Below are 26,240 nucleotides of genomic sequence, written 5' to 3' on the forward strand. Positions count from 1 at the left end.
CGAGGGAAGCGGAGGCTCGTCACGGAGGGCCGGGAAGCCGCCGGGGCGGAGCTGAAGGAAACGGAAAGGGTGGTGAAAGGGGTGGTGGTGATGCCCGCCCCGTTCCGGGGTGATGCCGCCGCAGCGGCGCCCAGCGGGACCCTCGGGCCTGTGAGTGGGGGCGTGGGGAGGAGGGTTTTGGGGGTGTGTGTAGGGGTGGTGGATGGCTTCGTGCGGCCAGAAGTGTGCTGAAACGTGTCGCGGGAGGGAGGGAGAGCCGCCCCTGTGGGGTGCTGTGCCCGCGTCCTGGGGGTGCGGGGCTGCAGCCCCTGTGGGGGGGACACGGGGCTGTGTAAAATGTCCGCCCCCATGCTGGGCTCCTCAGCTGGCTCTGCAGTATGTCAGCCCTCTGAGCCGTGCCGGAACGCCGCCTCCGTCGCAGGAGGTCCCCAGGCTACAAAATTTGGGTGGAAATATTCCAGGAGGAGCTGTGGTGCGCCTCCTTCCCTGCTGCCTCTTCTTCTCGCCGCCCTGCCGAGGCCCCTACCTTTGTCTGCACCTCACGGGGTGGGCTCTGATCTATTGCAGAATCATTAGCCGGGCTAACGAATCCTACCGGCTTTTGTTCATCTCCTTTTTCCCAGTCATCAGGCCAAAAATCTTATCTATATGCTCTTATGGCCACCGTTGTCGTAGCGTCTGCCTTTATTGACCATCAGCTGGGGTTTTTGGTGGGGTTGATTTGTTTCCTGGCTAGCAAATATACCTCAGGTTTTGGAATTGCCTTTTGTGGATGCTGTTTTGTCAAAACCATTATTGACAAAGCTGTGAAAAAGGTTAAAATAAGTGTGCGTGTAGCAAAACGAAGTTATGTGTGTGAGCCTATTGGTGCTAGTTTAATTCCCCAGTATGGGTCAGTGTTAGGGGGTGGAAACGTAGCCTACATGCTGGTCTGTACTGGCAAGTGAAATGCTCAAATTTTGATCGAACACCAGTGCTATTTTGGCCTTTTGAAAAAGGGGTTGGATGTCAGAGTTCAGTCCACTTCTTCAGCGTTTGAAGTTCGTTGGCAAGCATTCAGCTTTACCTCTGCTTGTTTTTTCCCCCTAAATCCACTTGGGAGAAAAGGTTTTGGAAGTGCACGACTGTAAAAACAGAGCCTTATTGGCAGTGCCGCAGAACTCATTGGTCTTGCAGTTCAGTGCATGGTGCTGCGATACAGGTGTACAACAAAGTTGTACCACTGGGCTAGGGGCTTTTTGGGGGGGGAGAACAGGCACTTGTTTTCTTTTGCGTTGTTTCTTTTTAGGCATGACCCAGGGCTAGGCCAAAATATCTGAAGGAACAGATCGTAGGCACCCTACTGCAACCTTGCTTTTCCTTTCTATAAAGAAATACTGCTTTTCAGAAAGGGTAAGGTCCTTTCTGCACTTGGGAGCTTGCTTTCAGCACTTTCAAAATAAAAGCCCACAAGGCAGTTGGACCAAGTTAATAGAGAAAGTGTTTTTTTCTTGCGCTATTGGAGAAAACTTGTCCTACTACCACTATTCTATGAGCATTTTCATCATCCTTTGTTATATAGATGACAAAACTAGAGAAAGAGGTTGAGTTGGAAATAAATCTGTTTTTCTGTTACCTGTGATTGCATTGTAGCCTTGTGAAAGGTCTGACGGCTCCATGGGAATTACGTTCTGTAAACAGCTGTGACCTGGTTTGATTTTCTTCCTTTAAAGCACCCAGAAGACTCCATTGAGAACTGGAGTGTGACAAGTTAACGAGGAAAAAAAAGGAGCCGTTCTTTCCATTCCATGGATCCCTTGGGTGCACCTTCCAAATTTGTGGATATCGATACTCTGCCAGGCTGGACTGATGTCTATGAGGCTAAGCAGCTGGATTCTCACCCAAACCCTGTTGAAAAAGCTCAAGTTGATGTTAGATCACCCTTTCCATACAGGAAGGACATCAATGAAAAAATAATATTATGGTAAGTTCAATGTGGTTCCAATGCCTTTGTCATCACCTCTCCATTTCCTGCAGGATCTGACTGCCTCAAACAACCACTCCGTGTTTTTCTACCAAAATCTATTGATAAGTACAGTGTGCTGAGGTGAACTTGCTCCATCAGTTTTTCTTGCCTGTATCTCAGGTACTCAAACCTACTCTCTAGGTGAGTAACTCTGTTAATCGGTATGAAGAGAGGAGGATTTAGAATGATGAAATGCTGTTATAGAGTCCTAGAATCAACAGATTTACTGGGAGGGCAAATTAAGGGATCAGCCTGAACATCTTTCCTGATTCATACTTGTGGGAAATAGGACTGTTCATGGATTTGCTGAACCTGATGAAAGAAAAAAAGAAAAGTAAAAGGTTAAACGTCTCCTGTGAGCTGTGTTTGGTTAAAATAAATGTGAGAGATTTGAACTGTCACTTGAATCTCTCTCTGTGCTTGGGAATTGTTATTTCCCTTCCTATGCTGTTTGATTCCAAAATCCCTAATGACAGCTGCTGTGACAAAAAGCAGGTCAGAGTTCTGCTGTTCCATCTTCTCGCATGTATCTCTGCTGTGTTTATCTTCTGCATGTCTGATCCTCAAGCAGCAGACTGAACATGATCAAATTGTGGGTTCACAATTCCAGAACAAAAGTAATGAAAACTTGACTGGCCACAGTGTTGCTTGAGATCTTTGGCGGTCTGAGGAACAGCAGCAGCAGCAGTAAGGCGCCCTGGGTGGTATGCCTGCAGTATCATCTTATTGCTAAGATATGAGAGAATACATATTTTTTTTAATGTGTTATACTGTGCTGCTTCACATGTTCTGCTAACTAAACCACCCTATATAAAATGAAAACACTGCATTATCTACGTGCACCCCTAAATGACTTGAGGCTGAGAGTTTTCAAGGAAATGAGGGGCTGCAAGCAATCTATCTCTATCAGTTGGAGACAGAGGATGATTCTGCATGGTGAGCACATCAGGGTACACTACACTATGTGGGAACTGGGATATTGTTAATGCTTTAATTCATCATTTCCTCGCTTGTCAGCATTTATTTGAGAATATCCTGCTTAATCTGATGTTTAACCTGCAATAAACTTTCCTTGTTTCCTCAGGAAAGGAGACGTGGCATTACTGAACTGCACAGCCATAGTAAATACCAGTAATGAGTCTCTCACCGATAAGAATCCAGTATCTGAAAGTGTCTTCATGCATGCTGGGCCTGACCTGAGGGATGAACTCCAGAAGCTCAAGGGTAAGTAGCTGGAGACATTTTTCATACTGAAATCTGCTGTCCTTGCATAGTACAAAGCTTGAGCCAAAATCAAGATGTAGCTTTTTCATTTTTTCTCTCCCATGTCTGGTGTTAAGGTGAAATAAAGAGGGGAAGCTAGATTGATGTACATTTCCTCCACTTTTGGTGAGGTTTGCATTAGCTGGATTCTTTGTTAGCCTGTCATATTGCTGATAATGAGACTTCTAAACATTCAGCTTTATTCTTAATGCCTGTTAGATGAAAATAAGTGTCTTTTTTTATTTTGTGTGAGGAAGCACGAGTTTATAGTTATCCAAGGTCATACAAATGTCTGATACAGCTTGCAGTTAAAGTTAAGATTTCCCACACAGTACTGAGCTGAATTTTGAGACCTGATCACCCTGAAGCTGAATTTTGAGAACTGATTCCTGAGTAGTACTGAACACCCTCTTTGGTAACAGCTCTATCTCCTTTATCATGCAGTAACAAAATGGATAGAAGGAGCATTATATTTCCAATGCAGGCTCTCAGTAGCTTAAACTGCAGTAGAATAGGCATGCTTAGTTTTATGAAATCCTATTCAACTCATTCAGCTTGCCTTTTGTGAGTAAGCTGGAAGTAAGACAGGAGGAAGGCTAACCATTGCATAGTAGAGGGAAAAGTCCATGTGCATCCTTAGAACAGAAACAACTGTTAAAATACAGCAGATGTTATGGAACAGCTAGGACCCTGGTACGTATACTCACTTCTCTAAAAATAAATGGAGGAATTCTTTCAGTGCATTGTGGGGTGGGAAGAGGGACATTTCGAGTCCTTAACGTTCAAGATCTGTCAGCTCTGTAGGAAGTTCTCTATAAAAGCTGGGCTGAGCTTCTTAAATTCTCTTCTGCCATCCTAAGCTATATGCAGTTTACATCCTCCACCCCTGTGGTGACACTGATGTCTTTGATGTAATCTGCAGATGCGTGACTCCTTGTGATAGTTTCCCTTTAGTCTTGTGACAAGATCCTTTCAGAAATCAATACTTCTCTGATGCTCTAGTGGTGTGTTGTGTGGGGGAAGAAACTGGGTTACAGCTTCAGCTTTTGTGCACTATTAATGAGTTTCACAGTAGCAGAAACAAAGCTTAGTTAAGAAACTGGTTTATCATACTTCTGTCACCTCAGCCTCCTTTTTGTGCTCTTTCCCATTTAATTTTTAATTTTTCTTTATGTGGGAGAAAGTTCTTGGTGAGAATTAAAGATGTATGATCTTGGGTCTAAACCTGTAGATTGTGTGGAGTGCTGGTTTTTCGATCAAGTTACTTCTACTGCTCCATATATTTCCGTGTTTCATAGACTGAAAGAAAAAACATGATCCTAAAGCATGTGACATGCTGATCTTTAGAAGAATTGTGCTTTCTTTAAGGCTCAGCTAACGTCTGTGCTCCTGGGAACAGTGTAGTTTTGATTAACACAGGAATACTACAGGGAGTAAAGGGAGGGATTTTTTATCACCAGATTAAAATAATAAGATCTCAACTTCAGTTCCATTTCTGCCACAGACCTTGACCTTGTACAAGTCACTGTACTAGACCACCTGACTCTGTGTCTTAAAATGGGAATAATTCTTACTGCTTAATTTAGTTTTGCAAATTTTGTAGAGATCTGTACACAGAAGGCATTGGGAAGTACAAAGTGTGATGCACGTGTAGTTAGAAATTACTGATTCTGCATCTGGTTGTCTGAATTTATTAGTTTCCCTACTGAGCTCACAGTTATACCTCAGTCAAACTCTCTTAATTCTTTTCCACAAGAGAAAATACTTCAGACAATTTTTATTACAGGCCTTTGCTTGCTCTTTTGAGCTTGTGTGACTTTATTCTTCCTCCTTGATCCAAATCACAGAATCACAGAATGGTTTGACTTGGAATAAACCTTAAAGCTCATCCAGTTCCAACCCCATTGCCATGAGCAGGGAAACTTTCCTCTAATCCAGGTTGCTCCAAGCACCATCCAACCCAGCCTTGAACACCTCCAGGGATGGGGCATCCACAGCTTCTCTGGGCAACTGGTTCCAGGGCCTCACCACACTCACAGTAAAGAATTTCTTCCTTATATCTAATCTAAATCTACCCTCTTCTAGTTTAAAGCCGTTCCCCATTGTCCTATCACTACACCCCCTGACAAAGAGTCCCTCTCCAGCATTCCTGTAGACCCACTTTAGGTACTGGAAGGCTGCCATAAAGTCTCCAGGGAGCCTTCTCTTCTCCGGGGTGAACAAGCCCAGCTCTCTCAGCCTGTCTTCATAGGAGAAAATAATAGCTTGATATCTGATATATTAAATGTTTTGGCTTTAGCTTCTCATTTTCCTATCTTCGGCTTACCTAGATATGTTCTTTGCAGTTGAGGCATTTTAGAGGATGTACTGTAGTTCAAAGTCTATGCTCAGTTTTAGTATGCCGTTGTGTTCTTTCTGCTTATTTCAGAATAAAGAAGGTCGACTTCTATAGAAAATAACATGATTTATGGGATCAAAAAGTTTACAAGATGTTGGCTTAAAGGCAATGTGTTGACGCCGTTAAAAAGGCATGCCTGAAGTCTTGAGTAAGATTCTCAACCTGGGATATTTCCTGCCATAAAACATGCTTTCATGTATGCTGTGAAGCAGCCTGTCTGAGCACCACAACAAATTCAGTGGAGTAGGAGAGAAAGTGAACATTTCTATTCAGTGTGAAGCTTCATAATTGACTTGAACCAAGCTGCAGCAGTGCTGCTGCCAGAAGGGTTGGGCCCAGCCACTTGTTCACGCAGAATTTCTGTTCATGGGCATTAGCAACGTATAAGATCAGGTTGCAAGCTGATCTGGTGAAAAGATTAGTTTTCAGCTAGATTAGAAAGCTTAAGTGGCTCTCTGCAGCTGTACAAGCAGAGGGAAGAAGATGAGAAATATTCCTCCTTGAGGGCTGAGAAAGAGAGAGACTGAAAGTACTTCTTCAGCTGTTCAGAACTGCAGTGGAGTTGATTTCTTGTGAAGTGATTTAGGTGAAGAAAGGGAGAGTTAGCAGACTTTTTTCCTCCAGGAAAGGTACGTGGGGAAAACAAACTTCAAACACAACAGCTGTTGCTGGATATTTGGATTTTTTTTTTAATCCAAAATGTATTGACAAAGGGCAGGCAGTCGAGAGGCTTACAGATGTCACAGAGGGTTCTGACAGAATGCAAAAAACTTGCAAAGAAATGCAGAAATTAAACAGGAGGAACTTGCAGGGGATAGCCAAAGAGCAGTGCTAATCAAAGCGAGTTAAAGACTATGCAGTAAATAATCCTAGAGTATGTAACTGGAGGGTGCTGGGAATGGAACAATTAAACGTGGTGTGCAAACTTCATTGCCTTCGGACTAGACATCTGGTCTGTCAAGAAAGGTATGATCTCCTGGAAAATCATCCTTACGGCTTATGGACACTAAGAAATTTGCAAAGCAATGAATGTTACTTTGCTCTGGGAGTGTAGATGAAACATGTGCTTGGTCTTCCCATTTCATATAAGTTTGCCAGCAACTGGTGAGTTTGATAAGGAGCTTTGCAGACCTTTTATCCAAAAAGCAGTTTCCCAAAGCCAAGCTGATAAATTCAGAAGTACTTTTTATTGGTGGTTGTATAGCATATTGGCGTATCAGCGTTCTGCATGTTGTTAACACATTTCTCCCTTTGGCTCTGTCTGTAAACTAGTAAGCACTGCAATTAAGACAGCATTTCTAACAATTTGTGGTTTGCCTTCGTACATGTAGCTTTTAAAACTGAGAGGAATTAGCACAGCCTTCACCTCTTCAACATGACTAGGTGGTATTAAGCAGTTGCTGTGAGAGAGAAGGTGCTTTCCTTAATATTTGATACCCAAAATGCTGACTTTTACGGATGAAGTCAAATTATCTGACTCAGGAGGAAGTCGAGGGCTTGAATACTTCTAACCCTATGGCATTTGTGCAAATCCTGGTGTTTATGTTTTTTTTTTTTTTCCAGGGTGCAGGACAGGGGAGGCTAAACTCACCAAAGGATTTAATTTGGCTGCACGCTTCATCATTCACACAGTGGGACCCAAATACAAGAGCCGGTATCGCACAGCAGCTGAGAGTTCTCTGTACAGCTGCTACCGCAACGTCCTGCAGCTCGCAAAGTAAGCAGCCAGCTCCTTACATAAGGCTTGCATGGCACATCCCTTCTCCTACAGGAGGCCAAATGGCCGTGAATATCATCTCGCATCTATTGGATTTGGATCAGAACATAAGAGTGTTGCTGTGTTTACGGTATACCTCACATCTTCTGACCTGTGTTGCAGTTTAAATAAAATATGGTGAGAGAGCTGAGCAGGTTCAAGGCCTGGAACAGCGTAGCTAGAGCTGTGCAGCGTTCAGACATGCTCAGAAGCATCGTTAATAATTCTGCCAGACTCCATGCTGCAAAAATCTTTAAAAGAGCTTGGTCAAGCAGCAGTTTCAGGTGTCTCTGTGCAGCCACATGGACATACCCAGTCAGATCAGACTGCTACATCAGTTCATGCAATTGACCTCTCAGCCCTCATACAGTAGCCACAATTCTGAGTCAGGGTGCAAGGTTATTTCTAAACCAACAGTTACTGCAGATGGGTCTGTAGTTTTTCCTCTTTCATCCGTAGTGTCTTCTACTTCCTCTTAGCTAACATTTTTTTTCATCTTTATGGTTTCTGTTTTTCTGTGTTCTTTCCTGAATTCTGTTCTCCCATGAGGGCTGTTGTAATTGTAGTCGGCAAAAAATAGTTGAACCAGAACAGTGTCAGAAAATTTACTTCACAAGTACACAGGGTAGGGAAGATAATTCTTCCAAGTCTGATTTCTGTGGTGTAGTGCAGTAGTAACTGTTTCACAATCCAGATTATAGTTAAGTCTTCTAGTATAAACCAGTTCTTGGGTGGTTTTTTGTTTGTTTGTTTTTTTCTGCCTCAGATGTAGCAAGCAAAGCCAGGTCTGGTTTGAAACCTCTAATAATGAAAAAAATGTTGATAATTCTGCTTGCTGATTTCTGAGTGGCTTTTAGTCCTCCTGTTCTCTAGAGTGATTTTTGACACCTGTGAAATGACTGTCTGAAATTACAAGCTCTGAGCTTGTTCAAACTCCTCTGACTATTGGCACCACCTTTACTTTTCTAATAATGTGGCATGCTTCTGTTCTTGCTGTTTAGCTTTATATCATTCCTTGCCAGTGGTTGTCTAATCGTATATAGGATCAAGTAAGCCATTTCAGTCAGTGTCTGGACCACTGACATAACAAATGGCAGAACAAGTGGAGGAACATACTACTTACAATAAAGAGCACCTTTTCTTCCCCTCCTTTCCCTTGTTGTGAATCCTATACAGGAAGGAAAGTATTTTGAAAGGATTACAGGGAGCTGGAGGTAAGAACTTCATTCAGGATATGAGAAATTGAAGAAAGAAGGTAGTAGAGGTAGAAAGAGAAACCTGAGAACAAACACAAGAAAGAAAAACAACATGGAATCATGAATGGTTTTTTCCTTCCCTGCTTATTAATGCATCTTGCCAGGAAAGCATCCTTCTGCACAAACCTGAAAGAGGGTTATTACTACACAGAAACAGGAGAAAAGTACTGGTGTTACCTACTGTACTGGCAAAAGTTTGCTCCCACCTGACCTCAAGTTATGTTTCTGTTCATTTACTTCTGTTCATTTACTTCTCTGTTTCTGGATTTCAGGGAACAGGCAATGTGCTCTGTAGGATTTTGTGTCATTAACTCTCTGAAAAGATGCTACCCCTTGGAGGATGCAACCCACATAGCACTGCGTAAGTTTATGTTGGAAAGTGCAGTAAATTGAATGGCAGTATTCAACAGATTGCTTACCTCTGGCAGACTGCTACTGATATGGGGAAACTTTTTTTTAGGGGGCTGTAATGTGTTGCAGGAGGCGTAAAGAGGCAGGCTTTGCATGGATGAATGGGAAATGGAGGATAAAAACAAAAGACCTTTTTCCGAGAGGTCATCAGGAAGCATCCATGGGTTGGATGCTATGTTGGAACCTAGTGTTTGATACTTTTTGTTTAATGACCTGGAAAAAGATGCTGAAGAGTGAGGTGAGAGTTTGCTGATAATAGAAAAATGTTTGGGATAACAAGGATGAGGCCTTAATTGTGAATAACTGTAGGTGGACCTCAAGCAACAGAATGAATTTCAGCTGCTATTTCAGTGTTGTCAGCATAGCCAAACTTAAAGTGTATTTGCCTTGTTTGTTTTTTTCCTTTTCCTCTTTTAACTTTTCATTCCCATTGTCCTTCTCTTCGTGTCTGCTTTCCACCACCACCCATTTCCTGGACCTTCCTGTATGGTACTCCCACACAATAGGGAAGTTGTTGCAGGTGGGATGATAGGCTTTTCCTCTTGCTGTGCAAGCTGACTGGAGAAATCTCACCCTTTGCTTAGCAGAGGTGCTGGCACTCGAAGAAACCTATCTGTCTGTTTCTCTGGTTTCTCTGCCACCTGCCTGAGTAAGACTTCAGAAAATATCTGCTCACACAGGTTCAGGAAAATACTTGCTGTGAAACTGCAGAACTGTGTTTGTCCTGTAAAGTAGTGTTGTGGGTCAACCCAGTTACGCGTGAATTTCTGTACAGGAAGTTTTTGAGAAGAGATTTTTTTTCTACTGACCCGTTGTTACTTCTTTCCTTTATTGCTTTGTTGTTGTCTGTGTAGGGCTATATGCTACCTGATAAAAATGTTGCTAGGCCAATGTATTTGTTAGGACATTTTCTCTCTTAGTAATCTTGATAGAAAAGCACGTGAAGATCCTGACATCTGTCAAGATTACAGATGAGGGCCTTTAGCTGCAATGTAAGTCCAAGAATTAGTAGAGGGAATAAATTCTCTCATGACTTACATTTATGATTTCTATATGCTGCTTTTGCATAGCTGACCCCTGAGTTTTTGTGTGGCTTGCGACTTGTTCTAGGAATAATCCATTTTTGACAACTTGCAGAGACTTGGTAAAGGAGGGCTTTTGCTTGTTTTTTTTCCACAGGGCACTAAGATCACATTCTATAAATTGAGGTGTGCCTAGTAAGCTAAAATCCCAGAGAGACTTTTTCATTTTTTACCCATCTGTAAAGAGAGAAGCAGGAGAGAATGGAGATGGAATTTCCAGTATGCCCCAAAACCCATTTCATGTTAAACCACCACTTAATCCATGCTTGTGTACTGCCTGTGGAGCTATTTGGTGCAAGGAGAGAGATGTCTTTCTCTGTTCTGCATTCAGTTGATTTCTGTGCTTGTAGCCATGTGTAAATTTCTTCTCCTATTTTGCTAACTTACATTTACTCTTCTTCTTTGCAGGCACAGTTCGAAGGTTCCTGGAGATTCACGGGGAGACTCTGGAGAAGGTTGTGTTTGCAGTCTCTGAGCTCGAAGAGGTATCTCTTTGATGTTCCTTCATCAAAATTCATGGATGTGTTTGATCTCAGCAGCAGTATTAACCCCTGCACTGTAGACTGGGACTCAGATCCTCTCTAACAAATCATCCTGTCTCACTTAGACTTTCGGTTGCACAGCTTATTTCTGTCTCTTATCAGCACAGTATCTTTTCCAGTGCTTTTTCCCAGCACACTTTGAGCAGTCACCATAGATTTGTTTACAGCCTTTCCATTTCTGGCTTCCATGTTCCTGAGCCATAAGCAGGAGTCAGTATTAGAGGTTAGAGCATGCAGTTGTGCTGGATGCATTCTACCAGATAGACACAAATTTCTCAGGCAAGACTTGCTCTTTATACAAGGTTTGGTCTTCTGCTTTTAAAAGATTGTCCTGATTTCCATTCATATATAAAGACCTTAAACATTGCTGAAGTAACAAGCTTGATGTTTAATGATCTGTTTTCAGATAAGTGCTGACAGTTTCAGTCCTGTTTTTGGCTGGAATAGAGTTAATTTTCTTCCTAGTAACTGTTACGGTTCTGTGTTTTGGATTCAGGGTGGGAATAATGCTGATAATGCACCTGTATTCTAGTTGTTGCAGAGCAGTGCTTGCACCGAGTCAAGGACTTTTCAGTTGCACTGTCTTTATCTCAACCCTTGATTTTTTACTTCTTTCATTTTTATTTTTTTCCTGATTCTCTCCCCCATTCCACGGAGGGGGAGTGAGCAGACATCTGTGTGGTGCTTAACTGCCTGTCAGGTAAAAGCACAACAGTCCTTTTGGCACCCAATATGGGGCACAAAGGGTTGAGATAAAGACAGATCTGCCCAGAGCATGTTGAAACACAATTGTTATGAGCACTGTACCAGTTTAACAGTTGCTGATTAATGGCACTGAACACTGTGCTCAAGGTGTACACATGACCCATGTAAAGGACTGTTGTGGCTTAATCCAGCAGGCAACTAAGTGCCACACAGCCATTCACTCACTCCTCCCATGCCTCCAGTGGCATGGGAGGGATGGAGGGGAGAAAGGTAAAATCTCATGTGTTGAGATGCATACAGCTTAACAGGACAGAAAAGAAAGAGAAAACGATGATAAAAATACACAAAGCCAAGCGATGCACAATGCAGTTGCTCAACACTAGTTGATCGATGCCCAGCCAGACCCCGAGCAGCAGCCCTACTCCCCCAGCCAACTCCTCTCAGTTTTATTGTTGAGCACAATGCCCCCTGCTAAGGGATATCCCATTGGCCATTTGAGGTCAGCTGTCCCCTTCCAGCTCCTTGTGCACCCCCAGCCTCCTCACTGGCAGGGCAGCAGGTGGAGCTGAAAAGTCCTCAACTCAGTACAAGCACTGTTCTGCAACAATTAAAACATCAGTGTTATCAATGCCGTTCTCATCCTAAATCCAAAACATGGCACCATGCCAGCTACTAGGAAGAAAAATTGTTTTATCCTAGCCAAAACTAGGACAACAACTCTTAGATGTTGGACCTAATAATAGCTGCTCCTGTGCAGAATACCCACACTGTTCAGACTCTGTCACATCTGGATGACAAAATGAAATTACTTAATAGGGTTTCTAAAACTACTCGTCTGATGGAGGGAACATGTGGTGAAGTATTACAATGTTTAGTAAAGATTTTCACTGTTTTCCTACATGCGAGGAGGGTTTCTCTTGGTTGTTTCTTGTTTATTCTTTTTTCCAGTCAGATCACTTGAGTTGGTCTTTGTAGTGATCCATTTTCATCTAAGCAACCTTTGCTGAAGTCTGTCATCTACATGTATTGTAACTTCATTATAATGCTGAAGTATCTTCAGTCCACCTGAGTTCATGAAATTTAAAGCAGAATCTTCTCTGGGTTACTTACCAATGTGGCACCAAAATAAAATTATTAACCTTGATAAAGCCTATCTGCTTTTATTGCCAAATAGCAGCCCAATGTAAGCCATCAAGGAAAGTAGCACGTTGCCTCCAAATCTCAGAGAAGATACCTGCTACAAGGGTAGGTGTTACGTATCTGAAGAGCAAGGATGCGTGATAGACCTTCACGCATTTTTCTTATTTATAGGCCACTTACCAGAAGTTGCTGCCTCTGTATTTTCCAAGATCATTGGAAGAAGAGATACAATCCTTGCCTTACCTCCCTGCAGATATTGGTAATGCGGAAGGGGAGCCTGTAGTACCCGAGCGGCAGATCAGAATTACTGAGAAGCCAGGTGTTCCAGATGGTGAGTTCTTAACTCAATTTTGGAATAAGGATGTCTTTGTGAAAGTAAGCAAAAAAAACAGAAAAAAAATACACGGTGAACAAAGAGGTATCTGGGGTGAGGTGGTGTGGGAAGGCAGGCTGTAACGAAAAGAATTGTCAAGTTGTCTCATTAGCTTTGTGTGTTCGACAGCAGTAACTTCTGCTTTCTGTCTCGAAGTGGAGAGTGGTTAGAGGATGTGGTAAAGCTGTCGTTCTGTCTTTTTATTTTGGGGGGGGAGGGGTGATGGAGTCCTTTCCCTCTGCAAATTTTCTCCTGAGCTGGTTAGGAGCTTTTTTTCCCATTCAGAATCATACCAGCCCTTGGCTGAAAAAGTCATTATTGTTACTGAACTGTTTTAGGTGACATATTAAAATGCAGTTTCTAGCCAGGCCAGATTCTGTTGATCCAGTACATGCATCAAACTGGTAGGTGCTTAATGAAAATTAGCAGAAACTCCCCTAAAAAGTAGAGGAGCTAGATCAATCCAGAGATCAGTGTTTGGGAAATGGCTGTCAAAAGCTCAGTGAGAGAAGGCAGATTATAAAGAGGTTGCCTAAATTTCAGGGTTGAAATGGTAAGAGGTGGATGGCAAAACAATACAGCGTGTAAATGGGCATATATAGGAGCAAATGGGTATAGTGGAATCCTACAGTCTTGTTCCATGTCATAGTAAAGTTGGGAAATTCAATTCCTGTCATCCAAATTGCCCAGGGAGGCAGTACTAGAAGCCCTAACAATATTCCTTGATGATATAAAGTTCAGTGAGGTATTCTGTTATGGTTGCCAGCAAGTAAGCCTGTGCTCTCTACCCCATTGCACAGCTGTGTAGTAGATACCCAAACCCAGGTTATCACTTTTCTACAGCATCTGTTTCAGCAGAGTCAACATAAAAGGAAGAAGTGAGCCCTTTCTACAACACAGCCTCTAAGCTGAATAAAACTGCAGCACGTGTCCCTCCGCATGCTAACTTTTCCTCTTAAAACAACTAGGACAACTGGAAACCCCAAGTCACTCTCTCCAGACCTTATAGTGGAATCCACCTGGGAGAATTAACCATTTTCTGTGTGTTACAAGGTGGTAACTAGGACTTGCCCGGTTATTTTCCAGACAAACCAACGCTTTAAGAGAGTCTGTATTTCTCAGTTGCATGCTATAATCATGGTACACTGTGGTTTTTGTGTGTGTAGTGTGATGAATGAGTTGGCTCACAGAGATATTTAGCAGTTCAGCAGCAGCACTGCTGTTTCGTACACAGCTTGAACATTTTATGCTACCTTTGTTTCTACTGCAGATGCTTCAGATGAAGAGGGGTTGGAGGCAGACTTGTCTTTCATTGGTTCCCATGCTTTTGCCCGCATGGAGGGAGACGTTGACAAACAGAGACGCCTCATCCTTCAGGGACAGTTGTCAGAGGCAGCACTGCAAAAACAGCATCAGAGGAAGTGAGAATTCCCTTGCCTGTGTGAATGTTTTGGGTTAGCTAGCTGTTCAGAGGACCAGCTCTCACGATGATTTAGTTATCCATAAGGTCTGATGTCACCCTGAATCTCAGTGGTAGCTTCTCTAGCCTGAAGGGAATGGGCAGTAGAAGGCAATCCATTGATGAATCCCTCTAGCATGCCCAGTGCATAGGGCCAGCTGGTTTATCCCTTTGCCACAAGGTGTCACTGTTTAATCATCACTTTCTGTGGTTAGGTCAATACTGCCTGCTTGCTCCTGAGGCTCTGGGCAGCTAGCACGTAGTTTTTTAGAAAGATTTTAAAAAAAAAAAAAAGGATGGTGACGCTTCTTCCCTCTTTTTTTTTTTTTTAGAAGCCAGTCCCATGCTAAGGAATCTTTAAGGTGTGATATTTGCCTTCTTTACTCGGATGAGGCACTCAATTCTTCACCATTTAAGAAATAAAATACGTATGTGATGCTGGTTGCTGAGTAGTAAGGTTCAACCTACGGAGTTTTTTAAGAAATCTTCCGGTTTTTAAATGCTGACATGGAGGTGTTTCAGTGGAAAAATCTTTGAGATGTTTTCATCCCAAATGCAATGCCACCGATAGTTACTAGGTGGTGCATATTCAGTGCCCCAGTAAAAATCACTAGGGAAGTCACTTGAATGTTTATTTTAATACTTCTTTATCGATTTGAAAGTAGCTCTATTGATCAGAAACCCACATTAAAGAGAGATCAGTGACAAAGTGCTAGTTTTATCCTTCTTTAGGCTTCTAATGCTGACCCAAAGGGGATTAGATCTGACCAGATGTTTTTCACTTTCTAGTTATAATCGCTGGCTATGTCAAGCAAGAGCTGAAGACCTCTCTGATATTGCTTCCCTCAAAGCCTTGTACCAGACAGGTAAGTTTAGGGCACTGATGACTCTCGCTATGGTGATGACCCCGTCTTAAAGTAAAAATACAAAATAAAAATACGATATTTTCTGTAGAATTTGAGTACAATACGTCATGTCATCAAGTTAGAAACCTGGCCAGGAACTAGGCAGCACATCTGTAGTAAATCTGGTATTTTCATGTTCTTTCTTGACTGACTTTGAAAGACTGTGTGGTAAGCTCCCCAACAGCTCCTCTTTAACAGTTTGGGGATATATACATATTCTGAATTTGTCTGTAGAATGCAACCAGTAGTAGCCTCAGAGGAAGAATGAACATAGTGTGAATGGCAGTTTAAACAAAGAAAAAGTAATGTTCTGTGGTTAGTTTAGCAACAGCAGTAGGGAGGTTCTGAGTTGTGGCTGGTTCTCCCTGGTTTAAAAAGGACCAACTTGGAAACCTGACATGACTGTTGGTTCTGAGTCTTATTTTTCTTTCTCTTGTAGGTGTGGATAACTTTGGTCGCACAGTGATGGTAGTGGTTGGAAGGAATATCCCTGTAACATTGATAGACATGGAAAAGGTAAGACTTTGCAATACTAGAGTTGTGTAAGTTGAATGTGAATGTTCAGTTTGTGAAAGGTGGATTATAAGAGTACTTTAGTGCTGATTCTAAAAGTGTTATCTGTAGAAGACTTAAGAGACTAAATAAAAAATATTTTCATAGACAGATCAAAACTTATTCCCCCGCATGCTTTGTATGTCTTGGGGTGGCTTTTCTGGAGGAGGAAGTGGACTGTTTTCAGAGAAAATTGTTGGTTTTCTTCTCAGAAAGTAAGACTTGCTCTGCTTCTGTAACTGGAAGATATGGAAAGTGAAATGTAGCAAGTTAAATGAGTTTTTCATGCAAACAGCAAAACTTTCTCTGTGAAGTCAGTTAGACAAAAAAAGACATCCAAGTGATTACAGTCAAGTTCAAGACTTGGAGTGTTCACCTTGCTTTTGTAGCTGAAACGGAATGCCACCCAGCTTCATGATTCCTGATATTTGAATGAATTAAAGAAAGCATATTAAAATATAATGCAACTGTGAAAGAGTTCCTTGCGTATATAATTTCACTTCTTTCCATCTCAGGCTCTTCTGTATTTCATCCACGTCATGGATCATATTGCAGTGAAGGAATATGTCCTAGTGTATTTCCATACACTCACAAATGATTACAATCAACTAGACTCTAATTTCTTGAAGAAACTCTATGATGTTGTTGATGCCAAGTGAGTGTCAATAGGAGAAGAACCCCTCTGTGCTGTGCAAATGTTTGTCATTCCTTTTATCCAGTTTTCCATTTATTCACTGTGCTAGGACAAAGACCTAAGTAAGTAACAAAGGCAAAAAGAAGGGACATCTGTCATCTGTCCTACTCACAGAATCATAGAATGGTTTGGGTTGTAAGGGACCTTAAATCTCATCCAGTTCCACCCCCCCTGCCATGGGCAGGGACACCTAGCACTAGTTCAGGGTGCTCCAAGCTCCATCCAACCTGGCCTTTGAAAATGTCCAGGGATGGAAGCTTCTCTGGGCAACCTGTTCCAGTGCCTCACCACCCTCATAGGAAAGAATTTCTTCCAAATATCTAATCTAAATGTGTCCTATTTTAGTTTAAAACAATTCCCCCTTGTCCTATTACTACACTCCCTGATAGTCCTTCCCCAGCTTTCCCGTAGGCCCCCTTATGAGATCTAGCTTTGTAAAATTGCATCACAGACACTTAAACAAAATGATCTATGTTTTGACAGTTCCGTTGTCTAGGTAAGCTTGATTAGAAGTCACTTTTAAGATGTTTTTTTTCTTTCTTTAAATCAGGTACAAGAGGAATTTGAAGGCATTGTATTTTGTCCACCCAACATTTCGTTCGAAGGTGAGGTATATAGTAGAAAAGAAAACAATATTTTGGGTGTTGGCAGATAAACATTTAATCTTTCTTTCTCACTGCCATACTCATCCAGAGCTTTACTTTCCAGAACTTTCAGAGCAATACTGCATCGGACTCAGTCTCCTCCTCTGGAGGATGACTAAGTTGTCCTTGTCTCTGATTATATGGACTTTAGATTGATGCTCTTTTCCTGACCACTGTTACTCTTCTGTATGGTCTCCCAACTTGGAATGTCTCAAGAATTTCTTCATCCAGTAGCAACATCCTTTTAGCCAGGTTTCTATGTGCATTTCAATAACTTCTGTGCAACGATATTAATATCTGAAGCTGGAAAAAAAAATGAATTCTTTCCCTCCTAGCTACCACGTTAACATATAGATAGTCAGCAAAAGGTATTTTACTTGATTTTTATTTTCCAGAAGTTAAGCTTCTACTAGCAGAAACCCAACTGAATTTTATCTGAAGTTTGGAAAAATTCAGTGACCTGCATGCCACCTACCACAGGCCCTTGACCCCTCTCCTCTCCCCTCAGTATGAGCATTTGTGACCTGCAGAACAGCAGCCTCTGCTTCCTGGAGTGTTTTTTTGTTGTTGTTTTTTTTTTTTTTTCCCTTCATTTCTTATCTAGGCTGATAGAGTAAGTAATATAGTGCTCAAGTTTGGAGAATGCAGGTTTAAAAGCAAAAGTTTGCAGCATCAATCTAAACAGCAGTATTTAACAACTTTCAGAAGATGGTGTCTTACTGGCCTTTGCAAAACAAAAATTCCTTATCCCATTTACATCCAGACACAGAGGTACACGTACTTCCAGTAAAATCTTGTAGAATAAGTTGAAATTGCTTCTGTCAGATATAGAGTCAGATAGATCATATTCTGAAAAGGCTAAACCCGAACCTGAAGTGAAAACATATTGCTACATAGATTTTTTTTTTTTTTTTAAGACAAAAGTAGAATAGCTGTCACTATTCTACAGTAGAAAGAGAGGACCTTAAGCTGGCAGCTGGGGAGGAGAAGGAGCTAGCATGGAGTCAGATAGCACTAGCTTTAAAGCTCTAAAGCTTGGTAGCCCTCATTGGTGTGTACTTCCTGACCTCCTTGTGTTATTGCAATGGTATCAGTGCTTCAAGTGTAATTCAAGCCAGATTTGGAATATTTTGTTCAACTTGAAGGTTTTGAAACAGCACCATCTCAATTAGTTTTTGTTGGGGTTTATTTTCAGGTCTCGGCATGGTTTTTCACAACCTTTACAGTCTCAGGGCTAAAGGACAAAATCCACTATGTGGAAAGCCTTCAGCAGTTATTCACAGCCATACCCCCGGAACAGATTGATCTTCCCCCTTTTGTCCTTGAGTATGACGCCAGGGTAAGTGATTTCATGTGGCACCTATCTGTCTGTGTTCCCAAGTGTAGTTACTGTGTATCTCCCATTCTGCTCTGCAAAACCTGCAAAGGGATTGACCTCTCTGTATTAAGAATGTGTAGAATAAAGAGAGGGTTCCTGGAAAGCCTAGTTTCTTCTGTGACTAACGATTTTCTTAGATTTTTTTTTTCACTATTTGTCCTAGGAAGGGTCAAGAAGTAGATTCTATTCTCAATAGTGCAGCCTCCTACATGTGTAGGAGGCAGACTAGCTTTCTTCAGCCAAGAACTGTAACATAACATGCTAAGAGCCTGTGCAGAAGATAAAATTCATGTCATATATGTGCTGTATACTTTACACCTACTGGAAAAAAAAAAAAAAGCTGTCTTGTCGTCTTCTGTCCCATGTATCAAGGAAAAAAAAAAGGCAACAAAAAATGGAACTGTAGTAGGATGCCTTGCCATTGTGTGGGTTCATCCTCCTCTCGGGTCTCTATACAAATGGTGGAATGCATATGGCTTGCACCATTCAAATCAACCTAATGAGGATGTCCTCTCAACTACAAAGCAGGCACAGCTGCAGGGCTGCACAGGCAACTTTGTCTTGAAGGGAATGGCTGGCTATCCTAGCATTTGCAGTTTCCTCGCATCACCGTTTTGGCTGAATTTTAACCTGTATTTTGTGTTTAAAACCAGTTTAAAATTGATTACCAGTACAGTCCTGTTCTGGTTGAATTGTGGTGGTCACTGTATTCACAGAAAAAGCAGTTAGGAGCACCTGTTTACATCCGTATTATCATCCATTGTACCAAGGTGTGTTGGAGGAGGCTTTCATTTAACTGTTTATTCTTTTCTCATTGCAGGAAAATGGGCCTTACTATTCCTCTTATCCTCCATCCCCTGACTTGTGATCTGCAGTCCTGCAATGCTGCTGGTTTCCCATGGATCCAATGACCTGATGTCTGCCAAAACCTGTGCATTTGCCCATGTACAGAATTCAGAGAGAGGGTTTTCCTCCCCCAGCTCTGGTATTTTTTTACTGATGAGATATTTTCAAGCACTCAAGCAATCAGAGAACTTTATGCCACTGTGAACTGTACAACTATTTCAAATATATTTATCCAATGGAGAAGTTGAGTTCAGGATCACTAGGTACATTTTATTTTCTTCTTTTTTGAAGCAGTTACATTTATTCCTGAACAGATGTTCTCTTTTCAGGGAAGTGTATCCAAAGCACTTGATCATATTTTTAACTATTATAATTTTCCACATCCATTTGCAATACCTGTTTTTGACTGGGTTGTACAAACGCTGTGCAGTACCAGCCTGACATGTTGCTCACCATATGGTCGCAGTGCTTCACATCTGGTTACTTTCCCTTTCTGTTAGCGCTGATTACTCTGGTCTTGCCCCAGCAAAAGTACCTGGAATTGGGAATACCACGTCTGCAGGCTGAAGAAAGCACTACAGCCAAGCAAAGATTACTGCAACACTTAATATGATAAATGCTGGGTGATACAGGAGCCTGATACAGTCCCTGCCAGTTTTCATTGGATGATGTGACATGTCAGGATGCCACTACCCTCCCAGTAAGAATAAAGTTGAAAAGCATTAAAAGTTTCTTTATCCTCTTCTATAGTTGTTACGCTTTGAAATGGACAGACGTGTTTCTATGATAAGCGAATAGCGTCTGTCGGAAGTGGTGGGGAGGTGGAAGTGGCTCCAGCCCCAACCAAGGGTGGCAACCGAAGGTGTTTTAGGCATCTCGGTGTCCCTTTTATTTCCTGGTATGCTGTATGGCACAATATTCTGTATGGCAACTGTTGATTTTGACAGGCAGTGTGCATGCAAGAGCTCAACAACAATACTTACGGAAGTGGAGGTTCAGTCTTTCAGCCTGACAACAGAATACTGAGAGAAGAGGGAGAAAGCTCCCTTGTAAAACATCGTCAGGGATGATGGCATCCCTGGTAGGAAGGACATCACAGAAGTACTGAGTATGAAAATGATATTTTGTTTTTCATGTTTTCATTCTAGCTGCTCTTCTATCCTGACACATCTCTGATACTCTCTCTTTACCAAACCTCAATCTTCCTTTTTTTCTGCCACCTTTGCAGTAACTACCTTTTTAAGAGTAAGTGAAAGTCATCATGAGATCGTAGAAGGAGGTTACTCATGCCCACCACGTTGACTGGAAGCAGGTCTCTCTCCTACTTAAAACCACTGTAAATTGTTAGGATAAACAGGGCAAAATCCTTCCTTTGCCTTGATCATCTAATCGCATGTCACAATTCATGACTGAAACTCAGGGTTATGGCTTTCTTGTGTTAGTATGGTGAAAGATGGCCCATACCGAGTTTCCTTTCTGTCCTGCCTTGGCCTCCTTTTGGCTTCATGTCGTGTTTGTACTGCACATATCCTCAGCATGTTGGTATGTCGGTTACAGATGAAGATATCTTGGCTGGGGTTTAGCAGTCATGCATATACAACTTTAAAAGTGGTGTTGCTCTTTAAGTGGCCTCCAGGGTCTTTATGTGATTCCACTATCAGATCCAAGGTGTGCTGCTAAAAGCTGGAAACTCTAGCACAATGGAAAACCACTTTGGTGTTCATGCTTAGGAGCCTTGCACCTTGTGGTCGGTTCACATCTGCTTCCTTCAGCACTTTTCTGGTGTTTTTTAAGACAAGGAAATAGCAGCAGTCTACATGGAGCAGCTACTATGTGTTCCTACCTCCTCTTTTCACCTAGCTGTTTACAGCTGCCCCTGTCTACGGACTGTTTTATAGGCAGCAATGAATTTTCCATGCTCCTCTAACGATTTGTGTAGCTTTCCGCCCCCATTAACCATCTGCTGTTTTTCACACCCATGGCATTTTCACCAGGGCTGTTGCAAAATAGCTAGTGCCCACTTAATAGGCAGATTAAAGGTGATTTGGAGCATATTGTGAAAACAGAACTCGGCTTCATCGGCTTTGAGCTGGTGCCTGTCCCTATAGCTCACAGATGGCTCAGAGTCATAAAACCTGAACCGTTTTTCTTAGGACTCAGTCTGCACGTTTTTCAGACCCGAGTCCAGTCATTTTAAGAAATTATTTGGCACAATGAAGTGCAAATCTGCCTCCAGAGTGTTTGCAAAGAAAAAAAAAAGATGATCTTGGCACTGTGCATCTTACTGTGTATATTTTTCCCTTGAAAGACCTTGCTTTAATTATTTTATTTTTTTTTACCGCAGTCTTGCAAATCTGAGTGGCAAGACAGACCTGCATTGTGCTGCAAAGATCCTGCATTTTTCCAAGGAGTCTTGAGTTGTGGCAACCTACCAATTTCTTTCTGCTGCAGACTGTTAGAAGTAACATTGTCATGGGGGGAAAAAAAGATCAAATCACGGAAGTGGTCAGTATATCCATTTGTAGCAAGGTATTTCATTTTTATATGCAAAAATTTGCATAAACCAACAGAACTGTTTTTGTTTTAGGCTGAGATAAACACTGTCATCCCATAATTAAGGGTGGATCCAATGTATGCATCCTAGAGAGGCCCAGGGAAGCAGTTTCAGTATGTCTTAACAGTGAGTCTGTTCTAAAAACCTTACCCCGTGTGGTCACCACAGAATTAAAACTTCTGCTGAAAGCTTTATGCCTTGCTTAAACCATTTCACACCACCTGCAGGCTCAGAAAGGGAGTCTCCACAGGGAAGTGTATTAGAGTAATTACGTGAGGGTTGCTGTAACTCCCTGTGTGGTGGTAACGTTAGACTGACACAGTTCTTGTCACTAAAGCTCATACGCAGCACTTTGGCCACTCATTTATTATTAGCTACATCTCTTCTGAAAGCATCATTGCTGACGCTGTGATTTGAGGTCTTCAGGGCCAGGTCCTGCCAAGATGGCTCACCATGGACAGGTCATTCTGCTTACCTGTTGTCATTTGGCCAAGGCAGAGTTGGAGGCAATGACCGAGGCAGTGAGAGGTGAAGTATTTGGTGGCTGCTTCTCTTCTTCCTGTTGTATTTTGTGCTTGCTTATTAACCAGATCCTGTTGGGAGTAGGAAGTGGCAAAAAGTTGTGGACAAAGTCAAGAACGTCAGCTTTGTACAGGCAATTGAGCCAGCGTGAATTTGCCACGTATGCTTGAAGCTGAGCTCTTCTCTTCCTGCACTCTCCTTTCAAGATCTTAGAGAGAAAACAGAGCTTCTGAGTCTTTCTGGCATCTTTTCTTCCACTCCAGTAGCCTAATACCTTGTTTTTTTCTGTCATATATGCTTCTACCTCATCTTTTTGCTGAATTAGGCCTTCTCTCTAGTCTGTCCCTGAGCACTTATGTGGCTCCAGTGCTGCGAAGGATTAGCATCCAACTGCTGAGACCAGACACTCCATGTGAAATTAATTTAGATGGCTCTGCTATTCAGCGAGCTGATATCAGCCCTTCTCCTTTGTCAAAGTGAAAAACAAGAGCAAAAGGAGCGATCCCCTTTCCTTGGCCTCTCTGGGACGAATCTCCTATTACATCCGTGACCAAGCAATAGAAGTAAGAGTCCCAATCTGAAACTTGTTTGCACCTCTAAGTATATTACAGACATTCCTGAATATGTTGATTCTGGCTGAAGAAGAACTGATCCTAGTGGCTTCTGTTAGCACGTACGGTCTTGGGAGAAGGGATGTGGTTCAACTGCACTTGGGGGAGTAGGGTACAAAGCTCAATGTGTGATTCCCCAGTGCTAAGGAAGACAAACACTCATCCTAGCCTGTGCTCCTACAGCAACTGGCCTGCTGCTTTTTCTTCAGTTGTCCACAGGAAAAGAATCAGTCCTGAGCTAAAGGGATGAATGACTGACCAACAGCCTCTGCGCTAAGCTGAGGATGTGGCTGAGCTAAAGCAGCTCTGAGCTGGAGCAGTGAGAGGCAAGCATGCTACAAGGTGATACTTCCTTCCAAAGTTGAATGAGAGAGAGGTGTTTTCTATCTCTGTATTGGGATACAGAGCCCTCCTAGCTTGTACGCTTAAAACAGAAGCGAAGGGTGTGGGTTGGTGGGAGGGTGTCCCACCTCCAGCCCCAGAGGTGGCAGAGTCCTTGCCTCTGGAAGAAGGGTGGAAGTGCTCTGTAAAGGTTAAGGGTGGCAGAGGTGGAAATGCTACAGCCCCAGGCCTTTCACAGGATGGAGTCTGACTCCTTTGGATACCAGGTGGCTTTCTGATGAGCATTCAGCTACTTGACTCTAAAATCCCTGTAAAATATTTTAAATGACAAAACCATTCACAATATGTATAACTGGAAGAAGTGCCAAGATTCCTAATGCAATTTAGACATAGCTATGGGGGAGGTGGCTGTGCTTGGAAGGACATTATGTACAAAAACGAGGGGAAGGGGATTGTATCAGATGATCCACAGCAGCCCGTCTGCCAGCACAGCATCTGTTTTTAATTGGCTAATCAGATCCTGTTTGAAGCCTTTCTCAGCTGTGCTTCCCTTGAAAACCAGATTCCTCGTCCAGATGAGGCAGGAGTGTTTGCGATTACAGTGCGGTTGGAACAAGAGCAGCAAGACTCGAAACGTACTGTGTGCTCAACACTTTCACCAACATTTCATGGGAACATCTTACTCTAGCAGAGATGTAGCAAGCAAGAGTCTCTTCTTCATTCCTTTGGTCTATCAGATGAGTCTGTCCTATGCTTTTTGGGGTTGGGGAGGAAAAGGAAGATAAATAAAGGTCTATCCCTGTGTTGTGAAGGGAGGACCGTCTGAGGCATCAAGCCTCAGTTTAGCATCCTCTAATACTGGTGCTTCTGGGTGGAGGCACTTGGAGGAATGAGATCTGGAAGTCAGCAGTGGCACAAGTAGCCTGGGCCAGGCCTTGGAGAAACCATCTGCCTGGGTTTGAGAGGAGAAGGGGCTGTACCTGGACTAGACACACAAGCCAGCATCCTCACCGAATGTGCAGTGTGTCTGCCACGTTAGTCATTGTGGCCCTGACTCATCACTGCCTGCTGCTTGCAGCTGAGCTGCTATCTGCATGTATCATTTTCAGATCACCCATCATCAAGGGAGCTGTGGGAAAATACGAAGAGAAGAGCTTGATCTCGGTCCGTTGGAAACATCCTGTAACTCGCTGAGAACACCAACACCAAATGCTCAAGAGAAATTGTCAGCACGATTATTTTGCTCTTGCTGGCTCTGCGGTGATTTTTTTTTTTTCCCAGAAAGCAATGAACAACAGTTGTTGAGCAGTCAATAAGGAAAATGACTGATTTAATCATTGACCCTTTAATAAAGACCTGGGGTGATGTACTCAGCATCTCAGCTGGGACCAACCGTGTGGCCCATCACAGGGTTGCGTACGCACAGATGTATCAGGAGGCTGGTGTCCTGTTCTGGGGCCGGGTGCATATCCTACAGAGCACACTAAGTGTCGTCCATTGGGTTTACTAGGTTTATTTCCTAGAAAGAAGTAGTCACAAGCTCTATTTCTCATCCTCACCAGAACGTCTGCACAACAAGGAGCTCGTAACTTACGCGGTGTAAAAGGTTAATAGCAGCAGTTGGCTCACATAGCGACTTGGACACGCTTTAGCCATTGCTAATACTTTGGCAGAAGGAGCTGTATTTACATGATCTGAATAGGTTTGCTTATTCACAGGCAAGATGTTACCCTGTCTGCCCAGGAAGGGCATTTCAAAGTTGTCTGTGCCTGCTGAAGGCTAACAAATGCTGTCACAAGAACAGGGAAGGTACATCGTGGCCCCTTGACTGAATTTGTACTGCAAGAAAAGGAAATGCCGGCCTGGCATTTGGTGGCTCTGCTGATTCTCCAGCTCGCTGATCCAATGGCAAACTCTTCACTGGATCTTGCTGAGGGGGGTTTCTACCAGAGCAGTGAGCTGCTCTGACTGCTGGCTACCATGTGCCTGCTGGGTTGAACATGGGAAATGGCAAAGGAACCATTTGGGGCAGGTGGGTTCATAGCAAATGGACCTATTTTCTCTTTAGCAGCCAGCAGTAACTTCTAAAAATGCCTTTCGGTGTCATTCAGAGCTCGCAGGAGAAAGCCTCTCTGGTTCCTTATCAAAATGCCTCCGGAAGGCCTTGCACATGGTATGAAAGGTGAACCTGGAAAAAGTTACTGAGCAAAGACCAGCTGGTGGTTAGCAGCACGGGCAGGATGGTAACGTTACAGAAGTTCAGAAGCTTTAGAAGTGCAGAGAGATAAGAAGGACCGCTAAGCAGAGGAGCTGCTCTGCTATGAGAACAGACAGGAGCATTGTAGATCTCCAAAACGCAAACATGTTGTGCTGTAATGGTAGGACAGCTGTATGGGCAGAGCCAAATCAAATAGTTACATTAGAGGGAAATGCTGCTTGTCCTGTTTCAGAAACAGTTTGTTTGCACTGGAGAATCTCTTTGAACTTAACTTTGTTATAGCGGTACAATGAGGCGCTTTCAACGGACTGGTCCGGGAATTTAAACACAAATAAAATAAAAACTTACAACCCAACAATTGACGGCCCCAAAGCAAAACACGTAGCAATGTTCTGCAGTCTGGCTAAAGCCATCAGCAGGATTTATTTATGTGCCCGCCGGGGACAGCTAAGCCCAGGGGTACAGGGTGGGTGCTCGGTACACAGAGGGGACGGATGGATGCATGCAGATGGAGCGTCCCTGAGCAAGATGCCCTTTCAGATGTTTCCGGAGCCACTGATGCAGCTAGGCAAATTCTCTGCTGC

General features: G+C 42.8%; 1 protein-coding gene across 2 annotated transcripts; it reads left to right on the forward strand.

Moving 5' to 3' along the window:
* The first annotated feature begins 10 nt into the window (after positions 1-10).
* On the forward strand, positions 11-20,154 carry GDAP2 (ganglioside induced differentiation associated protein 2). 2 transcript variants are annotated; one of them, XM_072043700.1, is made up of 14 exons: positions 11-150; positions 1,713-1,963; positions 3,090-3,229; positions 7,230-7,383; positions 8,951-9,039; positions 10,580-10,656; positions 12,730-12,889; positions 14,202-14,352; positions 15,180-15,256; positions 15,735-15,811; positions 16,363-16,502; positions 17,092-17,146; positions 18,381-18,524; positions 19,384-20,154. In XM_072043700.1, exons 2-14 carry the CDS (start codon positions 1,788-1,790, stop codon positions 19,429-19,431), a joined length of 1,488 nt encoding a protein of 495 aa, XP_071899801.1. In that variant the 5' UTR covers positions 11-150; positions 1,713-1,787; the 3' UTR covers positions 19,432-20,154. The 2 variants fall into 2 exon arrangements, with proteins under 2 accessions (XP_071899801.1, XP_005021895.3); XM_005021838.5 differs by having other exon boundaries at positions 16-150; positions 1,633-1,963.
* The last annotated feature ends 6,086 nt before the right edge of the window (positions 20,155-26,240 follow it).

Source organism: Anas platyrhynchos, chromosome 1, assembly GCF_047663525.1.
Source record: "Anas platyrhynchos isolate ZD024472 breed Pekin duck chromosome 1, IASCAAS_PekinDuck_T2T, whole genome shotgun sequence".
Lineage (NCBI taxonomy): Eukaryota > Metazoa > Chordata > Aves > Anseriformes > Anatidae > Anas > Anas platyrhynchos.

Excerpts from the sequence above, each read along its gene's own strand:
- GDAP2 (XM_072043700.1), top strand. The coding sequence starts at position 1,788 with ATGGATCCCTTGGGTGCACCTTCCAAATTTGTGGATATCGATACTCTG. Across the intron at positions 16,503-17,091 it reads TATGATGTTGTTGATGCCAA|GTACAAGAGGAATTTGAAGG; the intron begins GTGAGTGTCAAT and ends TCTTTAAATCAG. Across the intron at positions 18,525-19,383 it reads TCCTTGAGTATGACGCCAGG|GAAAATGGGCCTTACTATTC; the intron begins GTAAGTGATTTC and ends TTCTCATTGCAG.